We start from the raw sequence: 24,594 nt of genomic DNA on the forward strand, positions 1-24,594 counted from the left end.
ATTTGACGTTCACCTTCAAGAAGGCAGCCTACTCTCACCTCAACATAATTAACAGCAATGGCATAAAGGTGCAGTATACTGAATAACCTAAATATGTTGAGCCTAGATACTTTTGAGGGAAGCAGAATTCAAGACCATTTGGCTTCTTATTTCTCTCTCTGCAAGAGCTAAAAGTCCAGTCTAAAAATCAGAGTGAGCTGCTGGTCACAAAGTAATGAAGCCTCCAAAAGCAGGGTATGTTTTGAGTTCACCATCCACTGCAAATGAAACATAGCACCTTCCTCAGAGACAACCAAGTGGGCTGGTGTACGTGCTCCTGACAAAAACCAGCCTCAAGTGCACCAGAACAGCTTGCAGAAACCATCCTGCAGTTTGAAAGCCAGGGGTCTCTGCCCAGGGAGGGACCTCTACCCTGTCACCTCCTCACAGCAATGATATTTAAACGGCAAGTGATTGTAGAGAGGGGCAACCTGGTATCTGTCCTTCTGAGCCTGTATTTCCCTTCTGAGGATACACTGACAACTTTGCCCATTTGAGGTAGATGACCTCATGTTTGTGATTAAAATGAGAACAATGCTGCTGGTGTTCACAGCCCGCCTCATTCCTTGTGCCTCTTGTTTCTGCAGTGAGGGGCTCCCCTTTCCTCCAACCTGTAATACTCAGGGAAGACCACTCATAGTCTACATGTCAGGTCTAGGTCAGCATGTCAACCTTCCCTTCTTACAAGGCTTTAGCACCCCTCTGTTTCAAAATGGACCATTGAAAAGCAGGTAGGTGATGAACTCCAGAGTGGTGAGGGAACAATAGGTGGTTCTCAGCATTAACTTTAAAGTTCTTGTTTTGGAGTTTAATTATGTAAGAAATATGCTGAGATGAAGAGAGACCTTTAAGCAATTGATCCATTGTTTTCAAGTTTCTTTTGCAAAAAAAAAATGAACCATAAACCACTCATTTAAAAGGATAGAAACTTGTTAGTTTTAAAAGGTTTGGGGCGTTGGGATTTTGGGGTTGTTTTATCCAGGTTTTTTTTTTTTTTTTTTTTTCTTAAGACCTTTATACAAAGAACATTTGGCTCAGTTTAACAGATACTGACACAGAACCTACATAAATGCTTTCTATAGCTAAAATTACTCTTCGCTGCTTGTTCCCTTTTAGCTGCTATCAGGAAAACAGCCTTAAATTTTAAACACTGGGCTCTCTCCTTTTTCTTCTCCTAGCTTTTCTTTTCCCCCTTTTTAGATGCTGTTTTAAAATCTGCAGTGAGTACATATACAGTAGACATACAGTACCAACTGCCAAGAGTTTCATACTGAACTTTTAAATTTTATCTAGGTAGCAAAGACATCTCTGCTAATTTGAGGTAACTTAGAGCAGCAGCTGCAATCCATAGATGTATGTATATATGTGTATATTTAAAGACTAAGTGGTAATCTGCATTAGCAGAAGTCATATTCCTTTCTGGCCACTTTTCACACACTTTCTTCACGTCCTCTGCTGGCACAGACAGCCCAACACATTTTTCACACCCCAGTTGTCTGACAGGAAAATTCATCTATTCTACTTTTTTGTTTTATTGGCTTTATGCAATCGTGTAAGGCATAAGCTTATTACAAGCACAACGGGGAAATACCAGGAGGCAATCGGTTGTCTTTATGGGGCCCAAGAACGTTCTAGTTGCAGGGGAAATGTCTGAATTATTTTGAGGCACATACACACATCTCAACGTTTACAAGTGCCTCTAACTTCAGCACCTCCTGCAGTTGATAACTATCCTGGGATAAAATACCAACACTTTTTGCTTTTCTGCCTGGCTACCTTTTCATCCTAAAACGCACATCCTCCTTACTGATACAGAACTGACAATGGTGCAGGGCTGTTCCTAAGGCAAACCCATTGGGAACTCCCTCACAGTAAAGGCTGTTTGCATAAGCCATTGCACTGGAGGACATTCCCATAATGACACCATTTAATCTTTCTGTTACATATAGCAACTTTGAGGGATGCTGACAGCAAGAGGTGAAACCCTAAAGTTCGAGCTCTAATCTGGTAAGGAATCACTGGACCTGCAGAATATGTGTCTGAGAGGCAGTCCCTAAGAGGAGAGAGCTCTGGCAAGGTACAGAAACCAGAAACATTCCTACACAAATGTAGCATTGGTTCTTCCTTTCTGAGCTATGTACTCCTAGCTCATAGGAGCTGCATGGTAGGGAACAACACTGTCCAAGCACCATCATCAAAAAGGGGAAAGAAATAATGGCAGACATGCCTCTGTGGAGCCAGGAAGGTAGGCTGCAGGGTGAAGACTGTTGTCCTTTAATCCCTTGCTCCACTGCACTCAAGTATATTCCCATCACAACTCCAATGAGAAGAACATGACAGTGCCATACCTGCTGGAGGTCTCATTGCCTGACAGTGTTACACCAATAAACTAGACCGTCAATACCCTTAGAACATCATGTTTTCTACGCTGTCGAATGATGCCACAGCTCTACCTGGAATGAAATATATGCATCTATGGGGAAAGCTTGGCAGGTCCAGCTTTGCAGTACGGAAACTGTCTCACTCTTTCGTGGGGTTGGAGGGGAACTGGTTTCAAAAGGGCAAGAGGCAGTGTACAGATGAAGGGAGTTTATATGTCAGGATTGGAAAGTAGCATCCCCAAGGCTCCCATTTGGCAGGGAGCAAGGAGAGGCTCTGAGTTCTACCTGAGATGTTTCTCTGAACTGATTATCTAAAGGCATTGCTCCCCACAGGAAGGTGGCTTCTAACTCTCTGATCCCAGGCTTCTGCTGGCAGCAATCACAGGTGTTTGCCCCCAGAAAACTTCTGCAGCTCCCAGTAGAAACTGTCAGGATCCAGAGGTGAAAAAAAACCAGTCCAGCCCTAGGGAATCTGGTAAAGATCTCTCTATGGTGTTTGTTCCTCACTGTCTTACTGCACTTCAAGACAGATTGCAGAGAAACCCATTGAAGCCATAAAGACACATGAATGAAAACAAGGCAACAGTTACTGAGTTCCTCTGTGTCAGTCCTTTCTCAGCTTTGATTTTTAGGACTCACCTGGATTCCAATCAAAATTCCTTCCTTCGGAAATGTAAACCCTGTAGCAAGCATAGACTTCTGGAAGGCAGAGTACACATCCTCTCCAAAGCATGCAACCTGGGAAAGGGCACAAAAGGGAAAAAAAAAACCCCAACCCAAAACCATTGCTTTAAAAAGAAACAGGAATGAAATTTTTAAATAGGCTCTTTTGACTTCTTCACACAGAATCAGACTGCTTTTGCATGGAGCCTGAAGGGGGTGTGGGGGGATAAATCAGAAAATCATTGCAGACAAATCTCAATTTTAATGAAGCAATAACAAAGGAATAAGCAACACTTTAGTTTCAAACAGCACACCAAAGAGTAACAATTGATTCTGCTGAGTTATGGGAATGCTGTACACAGCCTCTGCTCCAATGTTTGTGAGTGCACTGTAAATTGTTTAACATTATGTAATGCTTAAATATCACTGAGTGTTCTACATGCAGGCATGTTGCTCTGTGTATGCTGCAAACTGGGGTAAGATAGCGCTTGTGCTGTCATGTACTTCTGGCATTTCTTGTGAAGATAAACCATGGTATATAAAGATGCTTTTCCATTAAAAGTCCATAGAAGTACAAAATTCAAGTAAAAAGTTAGTATGCACTTAGGAAAACAAAACAGCAATCATGCCAATTCATAATAATTTATTTTAAATAAACAAAAACTTGATAAAGAAATCAATAAAAATCATTTAGCAGTTCTCCATCATTCAGAACTGTCTGTGGAACTCAGTTGCTTACAGACTGCCGTGCAGTAATGATCTTCTGAGAGAACTAAACTATGTTCCTTACTAAAATTTGGAATTCTGATGACAAAAAGAAGAATGCATAAGCTTTTGTGAAAGTTGAAAAAGAAAAAAAAAAAAACCCTCATTTTTTCTGTCCAACTCTACACTTGTTGAAAAACAGTCAGAAGCAGAAACTGTCACAGATTTTTGTCTTTGAAATAACAAATCTACACACATATACAGATGGGATAAAGGGGCTGATTGAGAATTGCTCTCCCACTTTCCTCGTACAGTCCTTCCCATCACAGAGTGAGCCGTCACATTCATGGTCTCACTGTTATCATGGTGAGCAGAAACCAATATTTTATGTAAGAAGAAGAACAAATGATTTGCCAGATCCTCTGAAGTAAAAAAAAAAAACAAACAACAAAACAAAAAAACTTACAAGGGAAGGGATAAAAAAATCATGACAACTAGTATTTGAGCTTTTCTCTAAAAACTCATCCTTGAGTGTTCAGTCTGTCTGGCTAAGGGGGTACATATGTGCTGGACTTTCTAGGGTGGTGGATAGCCCCCTACCTCACAGGCTTGGACCAGGGGTTTCCAGCCTGCCAGAAGAGGTTTATCATTATGGCGTGGTCAAAACAGCCACAACACTCAAAGGGACCCCCAGCACTGTGTCTTCTACTGTTGTGGGAACCATGACTTCCAGCAAAATACATCTCTGCCAGACAGATGTGACAAATTCAAGCCCAAATCAAGCTGTGTGTGTGAAAAACGTCTTTGAGGAATAATTGAGCATTTTACCCAAAGTAAGTTATTATCCTTACTTCACTCATAAGAAAGACTTTCATAACTGTCACATTTTATGGCATTTGTGAATATGGATCTTTCCAAGTCATAAAAGTTAATAATCCCTCCTTTATGACCAAGGTAATCTCTAACTCCATATAAAGCTCAGAAAAATAATTCTTGCCCTTAGTTACATTTTTATTCCTTTTTTTCTCTTTGGGGGGGGGATACAGACAGTGTCTGTGTAGTCAATTTTTTTCTGAAAATAAAGAAGTCGTGGAATTCACTTGGCTTTTTTCTGCCCATTAACTACACTGAAAGGAAATCTTCTGCAATACTGATTTCCCACATATTATGAGGAGCAAAATAAAGTAATTCTGGAGAGATGTAGGAGACTTAAGGCTGTTCTTACCTTGTATCTGGGTATAGAGCTTTTTCATACTAAAATGATCTTTCCTAGTGAAAACAGCTCATGTAGACATACTGAAACTCATATCAAATGGAGCAGCCCAGGCTCTGCCACCTGCCTAGCTATGGTGGAGCTGAGTTAAGCATAATCTAATTGCCTCAGTATTTAACCACTTCCCAAGTGGGTTTTCTAGCCCAGAATAAGTTTCTTGCTATCGCAACTGTTTTCTAGAAGTAACAGCAAGCAAGTTTAAAGATAGCTTGGGTATAGCTACAGAAGCTATTGACAGCTCAGCAATAACTCATAAGCAAGCCTCTTTGTTCTAGATGAGTTAACATCTCTTCAGATGATGTAGATGGAAACCTGCACCCCTTGAGGGGTGAGGGGTCCCATCAGTGCTGAGCCTACACAGGAACAGCTTTGTGCCTTTGTAGTGTGCCAAGTGTATACCAGAGACGCATTTCAAAAGCACCTCACAGCCCTGTTGTAGAAAGAATGGGTAAAGTAGCCCAGTCTCCCCCTCACCCTACTGACAGTCAATACTGCAGCCATCTCATTTTATTCACTCTTTATCACCTTTTGCACCTTGAGACATGCCTTGATGGTTACCAGGCAACAACAAAAATATCAGCACCCATATCTGTTGCCTTTAAATAACTAGCACATTCCAAGACCAAATGCTCATGACCTGGAGTCTCAATATTACTGTTCTGGCATGTGTCGATGGGGGGGGGGGTGGTGAGAGCCATAAGCACTTGTCTGTCTAGAAGCAGGTGATTCATAAAACAGACTGACACACCGAGAACCTCCCAGAACCCAACAGCTCTCAGATAAACTCATTTCAGGCTGTCACATCAACCAGGTCCAACTCAGTGAGCTGACATGCAGGTAAAGAGGGACATCCAGTGGCTGAATAAACTGGGTTTTCCAGGACAATATGTTTTTACAGCTAAGAAAGATGTTTTCAATTTTCTGAAGAAGCTACAGATGCCATCATGATTCAGGCAGTAATAAGATCACTTTCAAAAGATTCATGATGTTTAAAGGCAACTTGTTCTAAAAAAATAAAAAATAAAAAATAGCAAATCTAAAAGATACCTCCCCAGTAGAGGCCATTTCACATCGGAGAACAGGGTCAGCATCTCTCAGCCGGGCCCAAGAAAACATTGGGGCCTGGTAAAAGCAAGAGGAGGGAGGGAGAAAAAGAATGAAAATTTAATGGATCATTTAAAAAAAACCAAACATCCAGCTACACTTGGAAGTGACAGAGACAGACATGAATTAATCCAAAAAAAGCACTGGTCAAGGCTGATAAGCAGAGGAGTACTTGGCAAATGAGTTCGCCCAGCATCCTGATGATGGACTGGAACAAATAAACAAGTTTTTCATCAATAAATCATCCTTCTAATTCTTGCAGTCCTGCTCACGTTCTCATGGCAGATTTCTAATCTGTGCTAGCCCACCATCACCATCATTTTTAGGACACATTTTAAAACAGAAAGGCTGTGAAGCATCTAATTAATGAAACGAAGAGAGATACTATCTGAAGCCAGTCAGATTTCTGAGAGAACTGTTCTCCAACAGAAATTTTTCATTCACAGGAATCAAACCATTCCACAACAATGCACTCCTTTTGTGTAAACCTGATGACACTTTGCAAATTATTTTCATATTTTCCCTCTCCCTCCCCAAAGTACACACCTGTAATTTGACCTTAAAAAAAAAAAAGGGGGGGGGGGGGGAAGAAACTCTCTGTTAAAGAGCCTATGAACACGTGGCAAACATGGAACAAATTTTCTGCTAAGGAATATTTTTATTTTCTATAGGGCTTCTCTACATCTCAAACTACTAATGGCATTTTCATAAAGACAGCATCCTTGCTGCTTAAAAATGAATCTACTTTTAAACCCAAAGACATAATTCCGTTCTTGAAAGTCTTTGAGGGTAACACTACAGACAAGACAGCTGCTGTCTCATGACACCTAACAATGACCAACTAAAATGTGACAGCAGAAATTCATTGCGAAAGGTTTCTCAAAAAATGTAACATACCTTCATGACTTTTAGATCAGTTTTGCTTCTTCTATAATTAAAGAGAAAATTTTTACAGTGGCCAACTCTACAGTCTCAAGCTGAGATTCGGCAGTCAAGGTGGATTATTTTTAGTGTACACATTGTCTTGAAAGGTAACAAGCAACAAAGCCTTCCATCAGCTCCCTAACTTTTGTCTACCATGAACATGAATATGTATCAGCAAGAGCAGACTCTGGTACTGCAAATAAATCCTATTTAAAACTTAGCCAGTCATGCTCTATCTAGGATTTAATCTTGGTCAGCCATGATACATGCTTGCTGAGTGACGCAAACATGGCAAGACAATATTTCAGTCACTAAAGCTAAAATGGTGGGACTCCAAATCCACAAAGGAGTAGCTATGTTGAGAAAGAAGAAAAGAGTTTCATATTCTCTTTTCAGAGTATTTAAGAGCTGCTGGAGAAACAAAATCCCATTTCCATGTAAATATTCCTGGCAATAAAAACATAAGAGGACACAAAATACGATGCATGAATAATGAGAACCAGGTTTAACGGGAATATTTTTCAAAGCTTGGCATTTCCAAAAGTATTAGCTGGCTATTATATTTGACAAATCCACACAGAACACAAGCAGTATAAAAGGCTTTGTAGTGAGGTTTTCAAGAATACAGTTGGTTTTCTGCACTGTAGCCAGCATTCCCAGGAGAGACAAAACTCTTGACAGTTTAGCTAACAACAGTGCAGAAGCCCCAGGTCTAAATAATAGAAATTTATAAAAACAAATAAGACCTTCAAAAATAAAAAAAAGTCTCAAATTAGAACTTCAGATAATGCCTACCTATGGCATCAAAGTAAATTGTAAAGCTACTTCTAGACTGACTGGTTTGCCAATAACCTGAGCTGGCTTGGGCCACAGATTTGACTTGCATTTTAATAGGTCTGAACATTTTATTAGTAGAAAGATGGTAGGTGTTTTCCGTTTCCTCAGTTTTCACTTGATGTGAAAGCTATTAAAGCTTGAAAGTTTCTGTGTAAACAATTCTCATTATCCATTGTATTTTCTGCACTGCTGTTCTAGACTTTTATGATTAGGAACTTCAATTAATTTTTTTTCTTCCACTAAGCATTCAAAAATATCTACAGTACACGTTGGTATCTTGGGTGCTATATAAGCTTAGTAATTATGAAAAGTAAAATCTTGGCCCCACTGAAATCAAAGGATCCAAGACTTTCACCCCCATTTTAACTGGTGGTGCATGTAAAGGGGATTCCATGCATTCAACAGCCCATATTCCAAATCCTGAAGATAAAATGTGGGGGGCACTCAAAACACAAATTTGTACATGTTCACACTTACATTAGATAGTATTATGAAATAGCCTGAACTTCAGTATTCAATTCTGCAAGTGCATATTTACTATGCAGTTCATAAACATGATTAAGAGTAGTTTAGAAGTTAGAAATAAAGTAAGATTGATTTTGTTAATAATCACTAAATATTTTTTCTTTGATTTTTCTCTAAAATTCCCAACATATATTATCTTGACAGAAACTACAAAAGGACAATTTGGCCTTTGGCCAATAAGTAAATTGTTCTCTCTGGGCATTGCCTATTAATGCGCTAGGTGCTAGCTCTGCTGTGGGTTTTTTGGTATTCTTTTGGAAACCATACCTTAATCCCAACATATCTGGATGGAATAACGGGATGTTCCAGTGTGGGGAGGGTTGACTCATTATACTCTTTTCCAATAATTACTTTTGTGGCCACATCGATGAAGTCCACACCCAGAGTCTTTGATACAAAAGGGAAGGAGCGTGAAGCCCGCAAGTTGCACTCTATCACCTGGTAGGATTAAAAAGGAGAAACACCAGGGTCAGGCACTGTACAGTGAAGAAATAGATTGATTCATGTTTGTGGAAATCAGTCCTTGCTCCTCTTGGAAGAGATGTTCTTCAGATTGCCAAGTAAGAGACACAGAAATTGTGTTCAATATTACAAAGAGCAATGAGGGATGGGTAGGGCCCAGCCTGAGATACAAGGAATCTGATGTTCTGCAACTCAGTTTCATCTCTATTGTCTGAAAATTAGAACTGAGAGTAATCCAGAGTTCACTTCAGAAAACTCGTTGTACTATACTCTAAATGTGCAAGAGGCATGGAATCTTATGCACAGGCACTAGGTACAATCTTTAGAAGCCCACCATGTTCTTTTTCCATGGTAATGGCACTTCATGAATGACTGGGCTATCCTTACAGACTTTCCTCATCTACACACAGAAGTCATTCAGTGACCCAAGCAAGAAACAAAGTTCTGCATCTTGCTGAGAAACACAGCATGGAGTTCATTAGCAAGGGAGGAGTTGCTGTAAGTGAGAATGAAGGGGGAGTGAAGAGGAGCAAGAACAGGTAAGTTAAGACAGAATGGAATAGGGCGGTTTATCCAGAGGAAAGGCAAGCACAGCTGAAGGAAAGCAAGGAAGGAAAAACTCCATTCTGTCCCTCTCTGGAGTATCTGAATAACTACATATGAAAGAGAAGAAAGGTGAAGAACACTAAGTACATTTTTCTCAACTAATAGCCCAAGCAGGATCTTTCACCAATAATGCATCTCATCTATACCAGGTGAGGTTTTCTTTCCATTCACTGCTTCCTCAGTCATACTCTGTTCACATTCCTCTGACCTTCTTCCATTAGCAACAAAAAGCCAACTGTTCCCCATAAAGGGTCAAACATCTGCTGTACTTCTGTTACTGATAGCTACTAGGACCACACTGTTTAGATAACCATCTTAATGGCTTATATTAAAGGCTTAAACACTTAAATTTTCTTGTCTTCTTTCCAATGCCTTGGAAGGTTTATTTTAATGATTGAAACAGCTAAAGATGAGAGCAGATACTGGAGATCTAAAAGCAATGATAATCAGTTCATAGGATGAGGCATAGGTCCCAGTGCTGTCCATCATATTCAAAACTGATGATAATTTTGGGAAGGACAGCCGCCCACAGCAAAACAAAGCTAGTGCTGACACACAATGCAACCAGACTCACTTCATCCTCAATGAGAAGGCAGGGGAGGATGTTCTCTCCCACATAAACAGGGATAGCTGCGTGACCAAGGGTTGGTACAGGTGAGCCACACGTCATCAGACAAGGCAGCTTAGAAACTCACAGCTGCTACTGCCACAGAGTTTCCATGGCAGGGACCACTGGAACCATGCACCTAACTATCCAAAGCAGAGCTTGACTTCCTCCAATAGTCACAAGGGCTCTTACCAGCACATCATTGCCTCGCACCAAGAACTGAATGTTGAATGGACCAGAGATAGCAAAGGCATTTGCAATCTTTTTTGTAGCAGCTTTTACCTATAAAAATAAATAAATAAAGTTAAAATGTGTGTATACATAATAAATAAATAAATCCCACAAAATAGACAGCATCAGGGCGATAAATCATCTCATATGTGGATTCCTTTAAATGTTGCATCTATCTCTCTGCCCTAGCATATTTTTTTCTCTGTACCCTCATTTTGGCAATAGCATTATCTTTCAGAAGCAAACACGCTTAATTTGCCTGGTAACCTAGCGCACAAAGTGCCATCTGAGGGCAGAAGTAAAAATCAGCTTTGTGTGTATGTGAGAAAGCAGGGGAAAGGAGGAGAAAGAGAGAGAATAAAAACTTGCGCTGCCTGTAGCAATTCCTACACTGCACACTGGAGCCTTTGTACAATTCTTGGTGAAATAACGAACAATGATGTTTTGCCATTTGAGTTTAACTACTCAGTTTTACAAATGTCCCAAAAGTCTTTCACCAACATGTCTGTCCCATCACAGATCAGTGGGAGGCATCTCAGCAGATATACTCTGGAACAAACTGGGAGAAAACACTGTGGTCTTATTTTCTAGGTTTGTCAAGAAATCAGATGCCATTTTAGTAGAAGCATTTGAATAGCTTTGCTCCAGGAGATGACTATTTTCAAAAACAAGGGCTTGGACATTCTTGTAAACTGAGTTGGAGCACAGATCATTGCATTACAGCTCTTGCTAGCTTCCAAGCAAACCCTTAACAGGATGGCATCACAGGGGACAGCACATTTCATTTAGAAAATGCATTTTGACAACTAACTCTTCATCACTAGGTTTATTCTTGAAAGGGGAAAAAGGCACGATTAGGTGAGGTTCATTCATCCTGATATCCCTTCTGGAAAAGCAGGCAGCTAGAAAGTCATACACCTGATCTAATCATTTAAGGATTGTGGGAGAAAAGGAAGTGGAAAGTGAACCATGGCATATATAAGAATTAGACAATCCTCTACTGGTGTGGAAGCTGGTTCTAAACCAATGAAACAAAAAAAATTCAATGGGTCTGAAAGTGTGTACGTCTACTGCTTAAATTAATAGGATACAGTTCAGATGATCCTATGTACAGTATAGCCAGTCACAGGGGGCACAATGACATCCTACACTTGCACATATCATACTGGCCTTTAAAAAAAACACTCGTGATTTGATTTCTTCATTGGTGATTGAGTTCTCCCAAGCAAAGGGGGAAAGCAGATTCAAACTTTTATTTTATTTTCTCTTTTCAGTGCTAGTGCAACACCTACCTTCTCCAAGGCTCCCTGGCTGATAGTCTGTGTGGGTAACATGAGGGTGGCATCTCCAGAGTGAACGCCTGCATCCTCCACATGCTCTGAAATAGCATGTGAAATAACCTGCATATAGTAACAAGAAAGCAGTTTGTCACCTCACCTTCTCTCATGAACTGTTCCATCTCCAGTCCAGCATAGTCTCCTGAACAGAGCTGTACCCAAAAGAGGATACAGACAGAGAGGGGAAAAGAAAAAAAAGGGGGGAATTTCCCAATATTTGGGGGAGTATAGGCCTGAAGCAGACACAAGGCATATGAACAAGGGGATCATGTTAGTGTCTTTCATACTGTGGTTAAGCAAACTGTGAACATGATAAAACTTACCACAGTCTGGAGATCCTAAGGCTTCCTTCCCCTCTCTAACACACATTGACTCAGAAGGTAAAAGCTAATTGGGCTTTAAATCAGCTCTCTAAGTTCTGTTTGCCATGAACACAGAATAGTTGTCATTCCCACTAGAAACAAGTATGAACTAACATCATTTATATATTCCCACCCACCCCACCCACCCGCACTCTTTTGCCATGTTTTAATCATGGAGAAAAGCAAGCAGAGGAAATTCAGGCCTAAGGATTTGTCGTGGTTTAACCGCAGCCAGCAACTAAGCACCATGCAGCTGCTCACTCGCTCCCCTCCTACCCAGTGGGATGGGGGAGAAAAATCAGGAAAAGAAGTAAAACTCATGGGTTGAGATAAGAATGGTTTAATAAAACAGAAAAGAAGAAACTAATAATGATGATAACACTAATAAAATGACAACAGCAATAATAAAAGGATTGGAATGTACAAATGATGCGCGGGGCAATTGCTCACCACCCGCAGACCAACACCCAGCCAGTCCCCGAGCGGCGATTCCCCACCCCCACTTCCCAGTTCCTATACTAGATATGACGTCCCATGGTATGGAATACCCTGTTGGCCAGTTTGGGTCAGGTGCGCTGGCTGTGTCCTGTGCCAACTTCTTGTGCCCCTCCAGCTTTCTCGCTGGCTAGGCATCAGAAGCTGAAAAATCCTTGACTTCAGTTTAAACACTACTTAGCAACAAGTGAAAACATCAGTGTGTTATCAACATTCTTTGCATACTGAACTCAAACATAGCACTGTACCAGCTACTAGGAAGACAATTAACTCTATCCCAGCTGAAACCAGGACAGGATTTAAACTGAATGAATGGCATCAAGGCACACTACTTCAATACCAAAAAAGTGATCTTGCCTGCTGTTTAAAAATGAAGACTAAAACCAGAATATTTCTGTTAAATGAGAAGTTTGTGATTTTTTTTGTGAGAGCTGCCTTTGATTAGTAATGAAATGCAAGGTGACATTGTAATAATAAAACAACTGTGGTAATATCATAACACACACTGATACAATTCTGATGGAAGTAATTTGTGAAGCCAGTGATTTGCGAATTCAGTAAAAATTATATTCTAAAGGATTCATTCACACAGTTAACCAATGCTTAAAAAAATAACTATTTAGATGTATACAATAAGGTAGGTTGAGCTTTTCAAGCACAATGCTTTTGAACCTAAGATGAATTCATCTTTTCTTGTTTCTCTACTCTTCTCAGCATGAATCCATGGCTGTATAGTAAATCATTCAAACCACACATTTTTGCAAATCTCTGATCCTGAAAAACAAGTTTAATATTAAAGAAAAGTAAAGTTCTTACTCTTCCTGCCCTGGCTACAGCATCCATTTCCACCTCACGGGCATCTTCAATAAATTTAGTGAGTACCACAGGGTGATCCTGTCATCAAGACAAGATAAGAGAAGAAAGTTTTTACTTAAGAGTATTTGGACACCATCCAAGCGATCCACTATTCATCACTAGAAAACATCTGGAAGCAGAATCTCACAAGACCGATCTACTAATATCCTCATTTCCACAATAAGTGAACTTGCAAAGAAATAATGGAGGGAAACTTGGTGTGATTTCCCCAAAGCCACTGATGCATTAGTTTGCATCCTCCATAACATCATCATGACAGGGAAATTTGAGGCAAAACCACAAAGAGCTTTTAAGGGAGATCATGGCAAAAAAGAAGATAGTGGGACATGCGCATGGATCCAGTGACCTCTGATCCTGTGTCCCAAAGATGGTCCTTACCTCCAAGATCTTCAATTCTCCCTCCCTCTGAGCCTCCCAGCCACCTCAGTGGACATACTGCTTCACAAAGTAATTGATTCTTGGCATACTTAATGACTTTGTATAGTGGCTGTTCACTGTTTTAAAGAGTCATATATTTTAGGCAACTGATCCATTCCTTTCTCATTTCTCTGCTTGGTTTCCTAAGTCTCCCAGGGAGAAGTTGCCACTAATTATAGCTCACCAGGAACGACCTGACCTTGACTCAATACACTCCCTGGTATACACTGTTTTCCTTCCTCTTCTTCCTGCCTATCTCTGGGATGATAGCACATGCTTCCCACTCTCCTCTAATGTTTTCCCCTTCCAGCCACCTGCTCCAACAGACAGTTAAAAATCTAATCTGCATTCTTCCTGGCCAGCTTTATGTCTCAACATTTTACCTGTCCCATCCACTATTAACTGCCTGTTATTTATTAGAGAATAAAACGGAATAAATGACAGTCTGTGCATGCTCAAAAGGCTCCTCTTGAAAAAATATAAAGCAACTCCAAAAGTTACAAGACACAATTCCTTACATTTATCAGTGCAAGGGTAAATTCACAGGCAAGGACAATGCTGCAGCCTACACTGTTTCATAAATTTAGTGGCTTGTGTCCTGTAACTTTCTGTCTTGCTGCAGTTTTTCACCAGAAGGTTTTATATGTGCATACAACCTTGTTTACTCCAATCTGTCTCAACTCGCACAAGAAGTTTTGAACATTATTGACAACATAAATGCCATAATGACACAACACTATAACAGCAAAGTAGCTAAAACAACAGAACAACACTGGTTAGGCACTTTATCTAGGGATGCTCTGTTGGATGGAGCAGAACTAGCTAAGGCTTTGTAACCAGAAAAATGAAGCCTATGTCCCACAAAGACGCTCATGTTCAATTGTATGCTCACACCTAATATTGCTAGCTTCTGTGGAACCACTCACCAGCCGCAAAGGCTTGACAAGACTAAAAAAAACCTCCCTAATTTAGAAGCAGAATACAGTACTTTTGTTCTAGTTTGCTTTTTGCTAGTTTAGCTTCAACTATACTACAGCTTCTGTCAATATAAAATACTGGATGAAAAAAGAAGTCTTCCCTTAGCAGTCTGACTACACTAGCAAAAATTTAGCACATAAATCTAGCTTAAGTCTCTGCAGGATCAGGGTCAGAGCACCCAAAGACTCATGGTGTGCAACTGGTCATGTTTGCAGCAAGCTTCAGTGCCTTGTTTGTGTAGCAGAACTGGACATCATTAGGAACCCATGGGAACATCCACTTTTTCCCCTAGGAATACATCACATATTGCCAGGACTCCACAGCTTCAACTCCCAGCAGTGCCTCCTGTACCAGGGATGAAACCTCTCAGCAATGAAGAACAACATTATCTAATTCAAGTCAATCAAGCTGTGACAAGTTAAGCTGACCAAGTGTCACTTTCCTGGACTTTGGCCTCCTATAGGGTATCCATTGCCTTCATAAAGCCATCCAGTGGCATGAGAAAGTGCTCTGTCCCACTGAACATGGCTTAAGGCTGCTGCCCAGTCTGCTTCTGTGAGTGTGTGGGGAAACACAAAGCAGAGTACTTAAGATGAAGTAGAGAGAGAAGCTAGGTGTTTTGAGAGGCTGAGCACTGCTAAGAATCTGGTTTCTACCACAAGTTGACCCTGAGAATTAGTTATATAATTCCTTCTGATGGAAGTAACAGTGGTACTCTCCCACTTCCAAAAATCCCTTTAAAGTTGTTCAAAGAAGATAATAAGTGGTCTGTTTGCCTCCTTCAGGATATTATTACTTTGCAAGGTATCTCCTTTTCATTCCATCTTTTCTTGCTGACACTAAACTTCCATCACTTGCCTCATATGCTTATAGTTTTGTTCTTGTTCAAGCTTTAACCACCTAAGAAATCCCCTGAGTAAGCAGCAATATGTCTGGCTTCCATAGCCAGTTGTGTTTTCAGAGAGTTCCTCTTTGACTTATGTTTAATTCCAAGATTCCTGTGACAGTAGTGTTTATGGTGCTGTTCAGTACTGTTCTGAACAGTGACCATTCAAAAAAAAAAAAGGGGGGGGAACCCTCAGAAGAAAACAAACCAAAATGTGACGCCAAACTCAGAGACTGTTGAAGGGTCAGACTTTGAATTCTGTATGTTCTTCATTCAACCTCAATCGTTTAACTTTCTCCTCCTCCCATATTCTAATCTCTCTAAACATCCCTTGTACAATAACACTGATAGAAGGTATAGAAGAAACTCAGGCTTTGAGTTGTTTATGATGTTCTGAAGCATTCATGTCTTTGGGAAATTGCTTCAGATTTTTCTTTTCTAAATTTCAACATACTAGACAAAATCTCTCCCTTTGCTAGAAAAAGACACTTTAAAAAATCCCCAAATTAGCTTTTGAAAAATATTTAAAATGGAACCAGAACTTTCATCTTCTGCACTACATACTCTGCAGATCAATAATCCCACTGGATTAACAGTAAGCAGGCAGCAGTCCTACTTTTACATCAGAGGAAAATGGTACATGGTTTGGAGCGCTAAATGTCATAGCAAAATCTTGCAAATGTTCCTGCATTTAAAAGGGTAAAAAAAAAAAAAAAAAATTTAAAAAAATGGTCACTGGTGAGAGAGAAGATGCCAGGATGAAGTTTTAAGTTGTTCAAAGAAGCCAGGCCAAACAGTTCAGAAATTGAGGGAAAGATGCTATGGGTTCTATGCTGGTTGGCATAACCTCCTACTAGCAAGCTTGGATGGAGTAGGAAGGGTCCCGGTCCACTAGCCTACATCTATTTATGTAATTAACTGTTCAGAAATGGATGCCTGGGTACAACAGCTAACTGCCATCCCCACTCATTGCAGGCATCCCAATGGTATCAGTAAGGACGCTCACACAGGCTCCCATGGTCTGCCTGTTAGGGAACAAACTGAGGAGTCAAACTCTAATTTCACTAGCTCCTCCCCAAACAAGGAAAAGAGTTAGGAAGACACAGTACAGAAATAGAGAGATGAAAAACATAGTAGAGATGAAATAAATACAGCAAACACAAAAAAGAAAAACCGGTATCAGCACGAAGATTGGTACCTGAGAGATTCTGGTAGCTTCTGCTAAGAACTTCTTCATTTCCTCTTCAGTGAACACTACATTCATTGCAGATCCACTGTGAGAATGGCAAAGAAAAGAAAACAGGTCAGCTTCCCTTGTGACTGCAAGGGAGATATCAGAATGTTAGACACCACAGCACAGAGTTGCCAACTACCTTTGTATGACAGACTAGCCAAGCAAGCTGCTGACTCAAGCCAGTTTCTTCACTCTTGACTGAAAGAAAGGCAGAGCTTGTACCTAATGAACCTCCATTATACTTCCCAGAGAAAATAGGTGACCTCCAGAACCATAACAAAGAATCAAATAAACACAGTTGTGTAGCCTTAGCACTGCTGCCAAATCCCCTTTCTGAGCCAAGCCTTTAAAGCTCCACCTAAGCTGGAGAAGATGACTAGTCAGTCCAACAGCCCCACTAAGGACCCAGACTTTCACCCTATGTGCAGGTTAGCTGTGAGGTCAGGATGAAACAGATGCTTTGCTCACTTTATCCCAATTGCTCATCAGTGACAGATGAAGCGAGGAATGCACAGGCCACTGGTGATGGTTGCTACAGTGTAAATGCAGATGCAAAGGGGCTGTTCTTTGCTGGCCATTTCACTGTGCCTCTCCCCTAATGTCTTAGTCCTTAAGGGAGAGGCACAGCAGATACAGACACCATATCTGAAACCTACTTTGAAATGCAGCTGTCAGTAATATCAGAGAGGGGGATCTGGGAGAACATGAGTCAAGAGTCAGTGATTTGGGTCCCTTTTAAAGACCAGAATCTTTTAAAAAAGATGTTGCATTGGTTATTTCTACCATTGATGCTCAGCTTCCCCTTTGCTTTGGTGGGCAAGCCCACAGAGGCTGTGGGGAAAAGTGGAGGAAGGATCTATCCCACGAAGTCAGTCACTTTAGCCTGAGATAAATAGACACAAGTACTTAGGTGATTATACTTACCAGACTACCTCTTCAGCTGATGTAAATCAATAGAGTTCAATTAAATCCTTGGACCTATGTCAGTAGCACCACTGAGGATGTGAGCTGGTGAACACAGTACATAACAGGTGGGGAAATGCATTTAGTTTTCCAAGGCAATTGGCAAATATTAAAGGCCCTTTCTTTTCAAAGGATGAAGAAGTCTAGCTGTGGACCTGCTGCTGTTCTGCAAATAGAGGCCAGACAGTGTGCTGTGCTAGGGCTTTTCACTTCCTATTTCCTCAAGCTTTACATCTCCAGTTTCATCTTTCTCCCTGAAGTTCCCGTAACCTGCACAAACACCCTTTGGCAAATACTTACATGGAAAGGGCCTATACTGAATTTAATATGGATGGAAACAACAAGCTAAAAGAAGCATTCCCTAAAAATCTGGAGAATTACATCACGAGTAGTTTCTAACTCATTCTCCTGATCTGAGTGCTGGTTTCAAGCTTTGCTTCGCAACCCCGCTGCAAGCTTCAGAAATTGGATAGAAAAGTCACATTCAGCAGTCTCTTCTAAAGGATATTTCCTTGAGGCATGAACATACAAGAAATACTTCCTTTCTTCTTTTTAAATAAAAAGTTTGGGGGTTTTTTGTCCCCTGAAAATGAATATTGCGCCTCTTCATTTTGATATGTGTCTCTTTCATATGAAAAGGATCCCGTCTCCAATTTATTTTCACTTGTAAACTGTGCCCAGCAAACTGCCTCTCTGTACCTAGTCATCCAGCTATGAAGAAACTCCTTGCAGAGAAGAGTGATCATTCAGAATGTGTGAATTTGCAGTGTATATGTGCTGGTGTAACTTCTTCAAAAAGTCTAGCTGTTGGAAATGTGTGGCTTTGTACAGTGTCTATTTAAAGAGAAGCAGCTGCCACAGTATAGGGACCTAAAACATGTCTGTAAGCAGAGAAGCTTGGCAAATAAGAAGCTGAATTCAAAAGATGCACTGTCATTTTCTGACAACAAATGCCAACTCCGATAAATGGCCTCAGCATGTTCCCTTCTGCTTTTCCTGGTGGCAAACAATCTTTTGGCTTAATTGTACAGGTAGTAGTCTCAGAAACCTTAAAGAATATCCCAGATGGTTCATGGGTTTGGCCTTGAGATATGAAAAAGGTAATGCAGCTAAACAGACATTCTTATGATTATGTTCTACCTTTGATCTCTGCCTAATGGACATAAGGGATCCATTGGCTTCCTTTATTGTTTTGAGCAGCTGTCCCACCTGTTAAGATGGACAGCTTTATGCCACATGCACCTATCATAGTCTTTTCCACACATCCCTTGAAACTACTCTCCCTTGTCTCAAAGAGGCTTTTGTAGTTCATACCCCCAACTTGTTGAGCTCTGATGGTTGAGCCTTACCTCAGAACATATGAAGGCCTCAGCAAACATGGGTAACTCATGGAGCTTGCAAATTCAACTGCATCCCTCTAAAGAAAGGGAGGAAAAACATGCTGTGAACAAGAAAATATTTTAAAGTCATACAAAAAGTTCAACTGCATTTGCATTTTACTAGCCATTAAGACTGGGGAGTAGGGGAAAGTCAGGGACTACAGCCTGGGTTGAACGTAATACATGACTTCTTGGTTCCAGAGTTGTCATCTTCAGACCTTCCCTGTCTATAGAGCTTCACCAGGAAAAAAGAGCAGTGCCAACACATCTCTATTCCTTTGCAATCTCCACCTGCTAGAATAGTTTTCAAGGCCAGCAGGATAAATCAGTGTAGCCTGACAGTGGTGCTAACTTCTGCTGGGTATATACCCCATATCGTGTAAAGGTGATTTAAAGACACTTCCCTTCCAGTTTCCATCTCACTCCCAGTAATGCTATAGTATCACTTTACAGGGATCAAAAAGTTCTTCAACATCAGCAGTGAAAAAAACTGTTAAATGTCTTTGGAATCTTGAAATGTATCAGTAAGTCGGTCCCCCCGAGCAGGTGATCATAACTCCTATCGGCTTCATCGTTTCCCAGATGCACATCCCAACTTACCAGTGTGCTGACTGCCTTCCAGGGAGCCTGGGCCACATGCAGCTCATCCAGAACAGCTGAGAATATGGAGCGATCTTCCGCCTGGTCAATCTGCAAAGGATTTGTGCCAAGGATCTTCACTCCACTCTGGTGCAGTGGCATTGCCAAGTTATTCGGAATCTGCCCACCCACAGAAATAATGCAACCACTGCATCCCTGTTGGTAGACAGAAAGGAGCACAGTCACGTCCAGAGTTAGCTTAGCATTAAGAGCTATTATAACTAGGAATCCAATATTTAGATTGCATCATTTTTCAGGTTGCTATGAGCAAAGGCAGATCATAATTGTCCTGATTCAGAGGCACTCAGGCTGTAAAGTGTGATTCAGAGCATGTAGCCTCTCTAAAACAGCAATATCCTCCTTGACATCACTCAAAAACCAGCAGTTACTTGAGATCACATTCCCCAGAAAACCACAGAAATCTGCAGTGTTCACATGCCTTTTGACATCAAGCCAAAATTTTATAACTTCTGCTAGAACCAGACTGTTACCTTGTTTTCATGCCATGTTTAGCTGCTTCTGCCTTCCCAGTGAGGATAAGCACTGAGCTGACACATGCTCCCATGCTTTGCAGAGGAAGGGCGCTGTGCTATGAAAATGTGATGCCCCACAACAAAGGTCAAAACTCCTCTTGGTGGGGTCAGGTTTCCCTTCTGTGTTCTCCTGCATGTGTGAACATTGGGACCATCACTTCAACTGAGCCCACTCCCACCCCCCTGCTGGGACCTTTGGACCCAATAGCATGAACAAACAAGATGGTTTAGGTCCCCTTTCTTTTTCAGTCCAGCTATTTTGAGAAGAACAGTGTCTCCCACCCACACAGTCAGAGGCTTCCAGTGTAGAAGACATTCATGCAAACTCTTTTTTACTACAGAGTTGCAAGGCAGTAACCTCCAGCAGAGAGGCAATGGGAAACAACTGGAATTTTTTTTCCTGCCAGCACTGTTATTTGCTAAGCAAACAACCATTCCTAGACCCAGAAGCCAGTCTTTAAGGAGTGCTCACTGCTGACACCTTGCTGGCCGGTACAAAGCAAAGCAGAGTCTAGTCTACAGAGCCCAATCCATCAGACAGCCTGTGACGGTGAATTATTCTGGATACACTTAGCCCTTTATTTTAATTCACCCTCTTTATTCCTGACTAGGTCCTCATTTCTGGTAGTGCACTCAACAGTAACGTGTACTTCAGCCAAACTGTCATTTATGCTCATTTCTATGCAGGTTATTTGCAAGGACTTCAATTCCAGAAGCAGGTGAGGCAGGACAGGTGGCACAGCATCCTCCAGCCACAATGGCACATTTCATGTCTGTCACCAGGCAACCACAACATTTTAAGTGAGGAAGTAATAAATGGCAAATAACAAGAGACAGGTGAGCAAACACACATCCTTCTTCAAGTGCAAATACGGGCATTTTTTTTTACATAGAACCCCTAATGCTTTCAAGTACAAGCTAGTCTGGTGTGCAAATTTTCAATACTAAAAAAAGGCCTTAGAGTACCTGCAACAATTATGAGGACATGAATTTTGTTTAGATTGTGTAATAATTGAGGGTAATTAAATAATGGGCACTTTACTTCCAAATTGAAGATAGTAAAACTTTTTGCCCAAAGGAGAATCAGGCCCACAGTACAGCTGCAGTGAAGGGCTTTTTTGAACTAAATGTGTTTTATACCGTTTTACCCACCTCTAACAAACAAGAAACATAAATCAAGTGATCCATGGTTTGGCTCTATCTTTTAGAGTATCAATGTTCTTTTAATTAACAAGTGTGTTTTTCCTGAAGAAGGTTAGCCCCACTAGCCTTCCTGAAAGAGGAACTTCTTAATGAGGGATTTAAAGGGATTTATAGTGGCATATCTGTAAGCTGAAAACAGGATGGGCTAGAAGTGACCAAAAAAAAACAGATGATAAATACCAGTACAAACCCTGCTCAACTTTAATGTGGTTAATTTCCTACTATAATAAAAAGCCACTAAAAAAGTCTGGCATTTAAGCAGCAGTTATTATCCCAAGGTCTACAAGATTATTATTTGCTGATAATATACAATGCTGGAGATAATATTTTTTTTCCCTTTTCACCAAACAGTCACTTAAGGGATGACACATTGCTGATGGCCAACAGCAACTATCTGAAAGAGCTTAGGACAGGGAGTGAAAAATGCCTCATTAGTAAAGGGTGGAGCAAGGACAGAGGCTGTTTTGTGCCCACGTGGGGCTGTCTCATGACATTGGAGCTCACCATCTCCAACACAGAAGAAAAATTTGTTCCTTACTGCTTCCAGACCCATCTAAAATACAGTACTTATCTATAGGCCCTGGACCCCCTTATCAGCCCACATGGACAAGAACCAGACAGTGAATAAAGCAAACCCCTTCTTGCAGCTTGCAATGGTTCCTGCTTGATAAAGTCAACCTAGCTTTGCTGCCAAGGTCAACCAACATCTTAATCTATCGTCAACATATTTGAAGTGTGAATGTCCTGGGTAACAGCTTTTCTTTGGCTGCTGTTTATTCCTTCCTTTAAAACAATTCTAGTCACGGAGCCTCTAAAATCCAAATACTGCCTGCATCAAAGTTAGGATGACATTAAGGACTCCAGCCCCAAGGAGATGGAGGACATGGCTTGTTCAAGCAGATAGCAGAGAATCATATACTCATTTTTACTCAAAAAGAACCATAAATTAAGACTCAGCTGCTGTTTCCTTCTTCCTTTAAAATTCTGCTGTTATTTCCCAAAGCATGCTCTCACCCAAAGAGCAGCCCACTGCCCTGCTAGGGAACAGGACTGCTCCACTGAGATATGTGGGCAGACAGAACTGGACCACACTCCATATCACTTTGTCATCACCCATATTTTAATTATAAAGAAAATTAGTAACATCCTTGCCATTAGATATCTTTAAAATATACGCTATACATAATCTAGTGAAAGAAGCCTAGAGAGAATTATTTTCCCCTTTATAACAAAAATCACTCTTTTTATTACTACCTTGCTTTTATGTCATTAGTAATAGAGTTGGGTTTTCTTTTTCCCTGACTTTGAAAACAAATTAGACCATTAAAATTTTACCTAAGAGCCTCCTTTAGTTTTATGAATTGTTTCAGAATGATCTTAGAAACTGAAAAAGAATCAGAAGAGGCCCTCAAGCAGATAGATATTAAAATAAAAAGGGAACATCTTCTCTGGAAACAAAAAGCCAATAAATCTGAGGGAAGGAAATTATTTTTTTTTTAAATTATTGTCCTCATAGACTACCACCTAACTTTGCACATTCACAGTAAATTAAACTTCTCTCCAAAGCACGGCTCTGTTGTGCAAAGCTCAGTCTCTGGTGAGCCAGAGCAGCTGTGTCAACTGGAGAGGGAGAGGTAAAAGGGGACACAAGGGAGAGAAAGAGGAGGGACAGCTGAGTACATCCCTGGAAGGACTGTGCGAAGCTGTGCACAGCTCTTGGTAGGCAAGTTCCAGCCCCTTCAGTCTTATTGGTAACCTCACTCCTCAATGTAGCCTAATTTGTCCAATCAGAAAAACTGGGACAAGTAAGTGCACCTATTTATTTGAGCTTAATAGTTGGTCAAAGTTTGCTGCTAATCCTAACAACTTTTAGGGAGTTGATGTATCATCTCTACTGACGGCAAAGGGTTGCGTCCATTGCTTGCTGATGGTTTTACCTATAGTTTGTCAATGATCCAGGACTTTTCACAGTATTTGCCATTGGTCATAGTACATTGGAACACTAGAGGAGGCTAACGAGCAGGAGAGTTTAAAAGATCAGTCTGAAATCATGGCACTATTCATGCTTTGTATATGAAGCTGGGAGAGATGGTTATCTGCAGGATTGGTGAGGAATCTCAGAATCAGATCCTGAATTTTTAACTTGATCATTTCCTTAGGGACTGACTTCCAACTGCATTTGCCTGAGGAAGTATTCTGTTAACAGGATATTAGCATTTTGCTCACTCATTTTTTAAAAAGTGACATATAGCAAATAATATATTTTAGACTACACTCTGCTGGAGGTCTGGAGTCTGTCACCAGGTCTGCCTGTGTCCTTTTGTATGACTGTGCAGTCTCCTCAGAGACACTGTTTCCCTACTGGCAAATTAGTCATAATGATACCATTCCCTTTTGTCACTTAAGTGTTCTAAAACAGCTGAGCATTTATTATTCATCTTGGAATTTAGTAGACAGCACAACTCCAACTTTGGATGTTTAGGCTCAGACCCTGATGGCTTTAACACCTCCAGAGCAAACAACAAATTGGCTGTTTTAATACCCAAGTCAGAGTAGCAGAATCCTCTGCAAACTCCCAGCATCTCTCTTCTCCCCCTTTTCACTCCCACCACCTCAGCTAGCTCCTGCTGCCTTCTCCCTGCCCTCTGTCCTCTCACGAGCAGTTTTTGGTTTACTTCACAAGCAGGACAGGCTAAAAACATGCCAAGAAGCACAGTCCAGCTGATGAGCATGGCTGGCTGAGCTGGGAAAATTGCCAACAGAGTATCCTTCCCCTTCAGCTTTGCGTACCACAGGATGCTGCTGTTACACCTTGAGATCTGCAATGCCTCATATCAAACTCACCAAGCCCTGCTGTGACAAGCAGGATAATCCAAGTTTCAACATGTACGCATTATTCTTTTCACATATTTTTCTTACCCAACTTGCTAATTAC

The 24,594-nt window shown here is 40.9% G+C and overlaps 1 protein-coding gene across 5 annotated transcripts in view; it reads right to left on the reverse strand.

The window, feature by feature from the left end:
• The window catches only part of CPS1 (carbamoyl-phosphate synthase 1), a 126,971-nt gene that overhangs the window by 8,468 nt on the left and 93,909 nt on the right, over window positions 1–24,594 (reverse strand). For all 5 annotated transcript variants that reach the window (XM_075027927.1, XM_075027928.1, XM_075027926.1 and 2 more), the window contains 9 exons: window positions 19,885–20,079; window positions 19,255–19,322; window positions 16,907–16,982; window positions 13,368–13,445; window positions 11,650–11,757; window positions 10,319–10,408; window positions 8,719–8,889; window positions 6,109–6,183; window positions 3,060–3,158 (listed from right to left, as the gene is read on the reverse strand). In XM_075027927.1, the coding sequence (XP_074884028.1) occupies window positions 3,060–3,158; window positions 6,109–6,183; window positions 8,719–8,889; window positions 10,319–10,408; window positions 11,650–11,757; window positions 13,368–13,445; window positions 16,907–16,982; window positions 19,255–19,322; window positions 19,885–20,079 (960 nt within the window). The remainder of the gene's footprint in view (window positions 1–3,059; window positions 3,159–6,108; window positions 6,184–8,718; window positions 8,890–10,318; window positions 10,409–11,649; window positions 11,758–13,367; window positions 13,446–16,906; window positions 16,983–19,254; window positions 19,323–19,884; window positions 20,080–24,594) is intronic.

Source organism: Buteo buteo, chromosome 5 (assembly GCF_964188355.1).
Source record: "Buteo buteo chromosome 5, bButBut1.hap1.1, whole genome shotgun sequence".
Classification (NCBI taxonomy): domain Eukaryota; kingdom Metazoa; phylum Chordata; class Aves; order Accipitriformes; family Accipitridae; genus Buteo; species Buteo buteo.